At 48.8% G+C, this 7,528-nt stretch overlaps 1 protein-coding gene across 1 annotated transcript in view; it reads right to left on the bottom strand.

The window, feature by feature from the left end:
• VWA5B1 (von Willebrand factor A domain containing 5B1) overlaps positions 1–7,528 on the bottom strand; it is an 80,053-nt gene that overhangs the window by 19,928 nt on the left and 52,597 nt on the right. The window contains exons 12-13 of the mRNA XM_015427880.1: positions 6,400–6,595; positions 4,826–5,019 (exon numbers count right to left, since the gene is read on the bottom strand). Of these exons, the coding sequence (XP_015283366.1) occupies positions 4,826–5,019; positions 6,400–6,595 (390 nt within the window). The remainder of the gene's footprint in view (positions 1–4,825; positions 5,020–6,399; positions 6,596–7,528) is intronic.

Here is a 7,528-nt window from a genome sequence, read left to right as displayed (position 1 = left end):
CCCCCAAGCACCAAGAATACAGTGCATCACTTGCCCCAGACTGAGAGTTCCTATCTATAAGTAAAGGTAAAGGTAAAGGTTTCCCTTGCTTGAAAGCCAGTCGAATCTGACTCTAGGGATGCGTTGCTCAACTCCGTTTCCAAGCCGAAGAGCCAGCGCTGTCCGGAGACATTTCCGTGGTCATGTGGCCAGCATGACTAGACGCCGAGGTGCACGGAACGCTGTTACCTTCCCACTGAAGTGGTACCTATTTATCTACTTGCAATTTCTTGCTTTCGAACTGCTAGGCTGGCAGGAGGTGGGACCGGAGAAGGGAGCTCACTCCGTCATGCGGCACTCGGGTCTTGAACTGCCGAGCTACTGACCTTCCGGTCTGCAGCTCAGCGTCTTAACTATCTATACCTTGTGGCTAATAGCCACTGATGGACCTCTGCTCCATATGCTTATCTAATTCCCTCTTGAAGGGGAGTTGTCTGCCTAGAGAGGTGGTGAGCTCCCCCCCATTGGCAGTCTTCAAGCAGTGGCTGGACAAACACTTGTCAGGGATGCCTTAGGCTGATCCTGCACTGAGCAGGGGGTTGGAAAAGATGGCCTGTCTGGCCCCTTCCAACTCTATGACTGGGCCGAGGGAGACCCAACTTCAGATCTATGCTGGGTGACCTTGGGCTAGAAGAAGAAGAAGAAGAGATTAGATTTATGCCCCGCCCTTCACTACCCAAAGGTGTCTCAGAGCGGCTTACAAACTCCTTTCCCTTCCCCTCCCCACAACAGACACCCTGTGAGGTAGGTGGGGCTGAGAGAGCTCTTGACAGGAACTGCTCTTTTTCAAGAACAGCTCTTATCAGAACTACAGCTTGCCCAAGGTCATCCAGCCAGGTGCAAGTGGAGGAGTGGGGAATCAAACCTGGTTCTCCTAGATTAGAGTCTGTGCACTTAACCACTACACCAAACTGGCTAGACGTTCTCTCTCCCTCACCTACCTTACATGTATGTCGTGAGGACGAACCTGAGGAAGGGAGAGTCATATACATGAATTCCTTGGAGAAAAGGCAGGATAAAAGTAGATTACATTCAAATAAATAAGGCAGGCTGGTGGGGTGAGGTGGGAGTTTTATATTACCATTCCCCACTCCCAGCTAGCAAGTTCAGGTTTCAAACTAAACTTTGGTGAAGATCATCATATTTAATCCCAGTTCTATTATATACAAGCAATTTCCTGTCTAAATGATTAACGGAGGGCTCTTATCACTCTGAGTGCTATTATTGTAGTAGCTGCTCCATGCTGTTTTATCTGTATGTGAGACATTTAGTCCACTGCTGTTTTTAAGTTATTGGAATGGCTGCTTTTAGGTTTCTGTTTTAGTTTGCGGGGCATTGCCGCTTTTCAGCATCTTGTTATAAAGTCAGCTTGCAAGCTGCCTTGGATATTGTTAATAGAAAGGTGAGTATAAAATCTGTAAGTAATTTTTAAAAGCCTACACTAGACACGCAAAAGAGGAAACTGACTTCTCTTTCTCTCTCCGTCTTCCCAAAGAAGCCTGTGAAATAAAACACCTTTCTCTGAAATCCGCTCTGCCCGCCCCCCACATCCCCATATCCATCCTGTCTTATCAAAGATTTTCAGCTCTCCTAAGACTCCAGAGCCGAATGAGCCGCCCACTCTGATGCGCTAACCTTTTGGAGATGAAGAGAAGAAACTTTGATGCCTTCCACCTTTTTTGAAAATGTCATTTCACTAAGGAGCCCCACGGGGAGGTATCACTGGAAGCCTTCTTGGGTGGGCTTGCCAACCTCCAGGAAGGGCCTGGAGATCTCCCAGAATTACAACTGATTGCCAGGCTACAGAGATCAGTAACCGTGGAGTAAATGGCTGCTTTGGAGGATGGAGTCTCTAGCATTATGCCCTACTGAAGATAGGAATGCCACCCTTCGGGGGGGACCTGGGGATCCCCTGGAATTACAGCTCATCTCCAGGCTGCAGAGATCAGTTCCCCTGGAGAAAATGGAGGCTTTGGAGGGGGGAGTCTGTGGCATTATGCCCTACTGAAGTCCCTCCCCTCCCCAAAGTCCACCCCCAAATCTCCAGGAATTTTCCAACTTGGAGTTGGCAAGCCTACTCAGTAGAAAGCAAGATATCGTTGAAAGACACAGCGGTTTTTGCAGTCAACGACTGTAATGTGAGGAGCTGCGGTGGCTCAGAGGTTAAGATGCTGAGCTGCAGACCAGAAGGTCGGTAGCTTGGCAATTCGAGACCTGAGTGCCATGTGACAGAGTGAGCCCCAGCTCCTGCCAACCTAGCAGTTCGAAAGCAAGAAATTGCAAATAGATAAATAGGTACCGCTTCGGTGGGAAGGTAACAGCGTTCTGTGCACCTTGGTGTTTATTCATGCCGGCCACACGACCACGGAAAAAGTCTTCAGACAGCACTGGCTCTTCGGCTTGGAAACGGAGATGAGCACTGTCCCCGTGGAAGCAACCCACCGGACTTTGAGCAAGGACGATACAAGTCAAACCCCTTGATTTGGATGAACAGGAACCAAGCGGAAAGTAGCAAAAACACACCAAATGACCTCTGCAACCACAGGGGGAATTGGGAGTTTATACTCTCTGACTATGCAGGGAAGCACAGCTTTAACTCTATTATCTTTCATTTCCCAGATTCAGACAGAGAAGTATTTGATCATTTATAGTCATGAACAAATGCATGCCAATTTCATCGATTACAGTCCGCCCCATCAGCCCCCTATATTTTCTTTCCCTGGGCAACAGCTCTAAATAAACACACAGCATGGGAAATGTGCATGCAGACAGATGATAATGATAATCTCCCTTTAGCAGCGATTCTGCAGTGTCCAAAGGAACAAATCCGCCTTGCGCATCTCCCTTTCCATCTTGCCTTGTCAAATGTCTCCTTTCACAGACACGCACATATGTGGCCTTCCCTCCCCTTCTCATCTCTTGTATCCTTCCCTCCTCAAACTCTCTACGGCCACAGTTGTTGTGATCTGAAGGTCTTTGCAAGAGCCGCAAAAGGCTTCGGATACCTGCTTTCGGGTTACCATAGAAACTCGGACAGCTGAGACCGATGGAAGCAGCGACTGTAAGGGAAAGGGGCTTACCGTGGGTGAGAGGCACCTGATCAAGGGGACGTGGGTGGGCCTCAGATGCAGGGCAGTTGACTGCATTTGGGAGTGGGGGGCTTTCTCTACGGGCAGACTGCAGCTCAGTCAACCAAGAGAAGGGCGGATTGGCAATTTAGATTTCCTGGTGGGCTGCTGCCTGAGAGGGCTCGGCTGGAGATCAGGAGCAGGCAGAGCTAAGTCCCCGCGACCGTGTCCGAGGGCCAGGGTAGCCAGCTCTGGGTTCGAATCCCCCCCCGCCGTCAAGTCACAGCTGACTGATGGTGACCCTGTAGGGATTTCAAGGCAAGGGACCGTTCAGAAGTGGTTTGCCACCGCCTGCCTCGTCCAAACACTAGACAAATGTGGACAAACACGATTTTCCTTTAGGTTCATCCAAACACTAGCCAGGGCTGCCCCTGCTTAGCTCCCGGGACCTGGTGAGATCAGGCTCCTGCGAGCTATACAGGTCAGGGCTGGGTTCAGAAATACCTGGAGATTTGGGGGGTGGAGCCTGGAGAAGGCGGGGTTTGGGGAGGGGAGGGGACTCGGCAGGGTACAATGCAGCCATTTTCTCCAGAGGACCTGATCTTGATCATCGGGAGATCGATTGTAATCGTGGGAGATCTCCAGGCGCTGCCTGGAGGTTGACAACCTAGCCTGGACCCCATGGCGGTTTGTGTCAACTCACCAACTGTCTCCTCCTGCAGGGCTTCCAGTTGGGGGAGTGATGCGTTGGATGAGCTAATGCCCATTACCAGCCCCACTGAACAGCCCTGCAGTGCTGGCTTGGGGCACAGGAGGGGCTGCTCCACTTGGCTTTCTCGTCTGCTCCTGACCAAGAGCCACAACCAGAGTGATAAAAAGCACCTGGGTGTTGCAAGCATGATAGAAATCTTCTATTCTAAATGTTACGGCTTTGGTCATCTTGATTATTGCAGAAGAAGAGGAGATTGGATTTATACCCCGCCCTTCACTACCCGAAGGAATCTCAGAGCGACTTACAATCTCTTTTCCTTTCCCCTCCCCACAACAGATACCCCGTGAGGTAGGCGGGGCTGAGAAAGCGCTTTCGAGAACTGCCCTCGAGAAAACAGTTCTGAGAGAACTTGGGACTGACCCAAGGTCACACCAGCAGCTATATGTGGAGGAGTGGGGAATCAAACCTGGTTCTCCCAGATTAGAGTCTGTGCTCCTAACAACTACACCAAACTGTGGAGGATACTCCGTAATAAACACCACAATGAGTTTCCATCAATTGCTTAAGATGTACTCGATTAAAAAAAAAATGCTTGTTTTTTTAAAAAATTCAACCAATTTTTATAGTTTTTTTAAACACTGGCTGTTTTTGCAGCTCTTTTGAGAACTACCCCTGAGAGAACAGCTCTGAGAGAACTCCAGGTCACGCCAGCAGCTGCATGTGGAGAAGTGGGGAATCAAACCTGGTTCTCCCAGATTAGAGTCCATGCTCCTAACAACTACACCAAACTGTGGAGGATACTCTGTAATAAACACCACAGTGAGTTTCCGTCAATAGCTTAAGATGTACTCGATAAAAAAAATTAAAATGCTTGTTTTTTAAAAAAATTCAACTATTTTTTATAGTTTTTTAAAACACTGGCTGTTTTTCGTTTAATTTTCTTTTTCTGCACCTTTTTACAGTTAAATAAACAAGTATTTTTTAACTGAAAAAGCAAGAGGCGTACCTGAAACTCTGTCTGCCAGGGCTGCCGTTCTGGGCTGAACTGACTGAGGTCCTGTAGCTGGGCTTTCCGGAGAGGGTTCTTGATCAGGGCAGAGCTGGGATCGCTGGCGGTGGGGATCTTCCGCGACGGCTCACGGTCAGCGATTTGATTGGTGCTGTATGCCCTCCGTCGGGATGAGGTTTTAAGTTCCGTCCCTTTGGGAAACAAATGGTCTGTTTTATAGACCCAAATGATCGTGGAATGCCGGCCCGGTTAACTGTCATGGCTTCCCCAGAGCAGTAATTCCTGCACCAGCAGAAATACACTGGATTTCAATCTCATGTACCAGTGCTGGGCACGCTGCTGTGCCATTCACAAACTGCAAGTGTGTCACGAGGGGTGAATTAATTCCAGATCAGAGGATGTTCTGATCCCAAAGTAATCGCCCACTGAGGAGGGTGACTGTTGCATCTCTGCCTAACTCGCTGGTTTGCCTTTGCCTCCCTCCAATTGGCCTGGTGGTGGAAAGTGCTGTCAAATCACAGCTGACTCATGTTTCAAGAGACGTTCATTGTCCGCCTCTGTGTAGCAACCCTGGATTTTCTTGGTGGTCTCCCCTTCAAGTAATTAGGGCTCCAGTTGGCCTAGGAGCAGGCGAATTCTGGATATAACTGGAGCATTCAGTCACTTCCAGTATAGACTGGTCAGAGGCAGTGCATCTCTGCATGAGTTACTGCTCTGCTTGCTATAGTTTGCTTGCTTGCTGATAGCCCAGGTTGGTGGGCTGTTATTTGCTCCTCAAAAGTTGGTGGCTGGGGATGTTTCCTTAATGGAGTATATGGGTAGAGCCCAAGATCAAAGTTCTCGCACAAGACAGGGATTTTTTTTTTTTAAGCAGCTTTGCAGTTTGAATGTGGGCATTTCCTTAATGGAGAATATGGGAAGAACCCAAGATCAAAGTTCTGGCAGGGAATGGGGTTTTTTTGGTGTTTTTGTTTTTTTTTTTTTTAAAGCAGCTTTTCAGTTTGAATGTGGGCAAACAGAGACAGGGAGCTGGGGATTTTGGAGCAGTTTGCTAAAATGGCACAATGCATGTATATATTGCAGCTGTTCCCATCCAGAAGTCGGATGCAGATTCAGCCATTTTTTCCTGCCTCCTTCATTCGTTCATTCAGCATCTAGAGCAGTATTCTTTTTACCCAGCACTCGACTGTGCCCTGGATATCGCTCTGCTCCATAGATCTGGATGGAAGCCATTGCTGACTTTTGCTTGTTTGTTTGTTCTTCCTGTCAAGTCATAGCTGACATATGGCAACCCCATGGGGTTTTCAAGGCAAGAGATGTTCAGAGGTGGTTCACCACTGCCTGACTCTGTGTAGTGACCCTGGACTTCCTTGGGGGTCTCCTACCCTAGTACTAACCAGGGCCGACCCTGCTTAGCCTCCAAGATTGAATGAGACTGCGCTATCCTGGGCTATTCAGGTCAGGGCATGACTTTGTTCAGGATGAAGTAAACAAGGTTATCCTGCTTTTGTTACCCCAGCACTTGACATGCGAACGCGCCCCTTAAAGCGTGGAAAGGGGGGGGAACAGACCAGAGTCAAGGTCAGACTCGCTCCCGAGGTCTCCACCAATCCTGAGGAGTCCCGAGGTCCTGTCTGATGGGAACCCGCTTTCCGAATCCTTGGGAGAGTTCCAGTGGTCTGTAGTGCTTCCTTCCTCTTGCGAGTGGAAAAAAACGGAGCTGCCTGACTCTTGGGAATACAGCATGCTGTACTTTCGCCTCTTGTCCTAGGAGAGTGAGAAATTAGGAAGGCGATGAACTTCAGTGCCCAATGCAGCCATCAGTGCCCTGTGCAGCCATCACTTGCCATTCTTTCTTCCAATGGGGCTGGTTTTCAAGGGACCATGAACAGAAGATACTACCCAAAGGCTACAAAATTCTCAATGCCATTAAAAATAAACAAATTAGCCGATGCGGACATGTGCTCTGAAGACTGGGGAAGGGTTGCTGGAGACAAGAGTGTTTAACCCTTTCCTTCTACGACTCTTCCAGGATTTAAATGCCCTCCAGCATTCTTTACAACATCCCTTCCAGCTTCTGATTAGAACAAAAGGACTCCGACTGCAGTGTTCCCTCTAAGCTGAGTTAGTGTGAGCTAGCTCACAGTTTTTTAGCCTCCAGTTCACACATTTTTGTCTCAGCTCAGGAAGGATGGCTCCAGAGCAAACTAACTTATGCAGAAGCCAAATCACTTGCTCACAACTTTAATGCCAGTAGCTCACAAAGTAGAATTTTTGCTCACAAGACTCCACAGCTTAGAGGGAGCATTGGCTCCGAGGTCTCCATTTTTAGTTGTGTCTAATGAAGAAGAAGAAGAGATTGGGTTTATACCCCGCCCTTCACTACCCAAAGGTGTCTCAGAGCGGCTTACAAACTCCTTTTCCTTCCCCTCCCCACAACCGACACCCTGTGAGGTGGGTGGGGCTGAGAGAACTCTGACACAAACTGCTCTTTTTCAAGGACAGCTGTGCCAGAGCTTGTGACTGACCCAAGGTCACATCAGCCAGGTGCAAGTGGAGGAGTGGGGAATCAAACCCGGTTCTCCCCGATTAGAGTCCGTGCACTTAACCACTACACCAAACTGGAGCCATGACTCTTGAAAGCTTATACCCTAGAACTCTGGTTGGTCTCTAAGGTGCTCTAAGGTGCTACTGGACTCG

This window comes from Gekko japonicus, unplaced genomic scaffold, assembly GCF_001447785.1.
Source record: "Gekko japonicus isolate JY-2015 unplaced genomic scaffold, Gekko_japonicus_V1.1 scaffold435, whole genome shotgun sequence".
Lineage (NCBI taxonomy): Eukaryota > Metazoa > Chordata > Lepidosauria > Squamata > Gekkonidae > Gekko > Gekko japonicus.
Note: the sequence above shows the minus strand (reverse complement) of the source record. Positions and strands in the feature narration are given on the sequence as shown.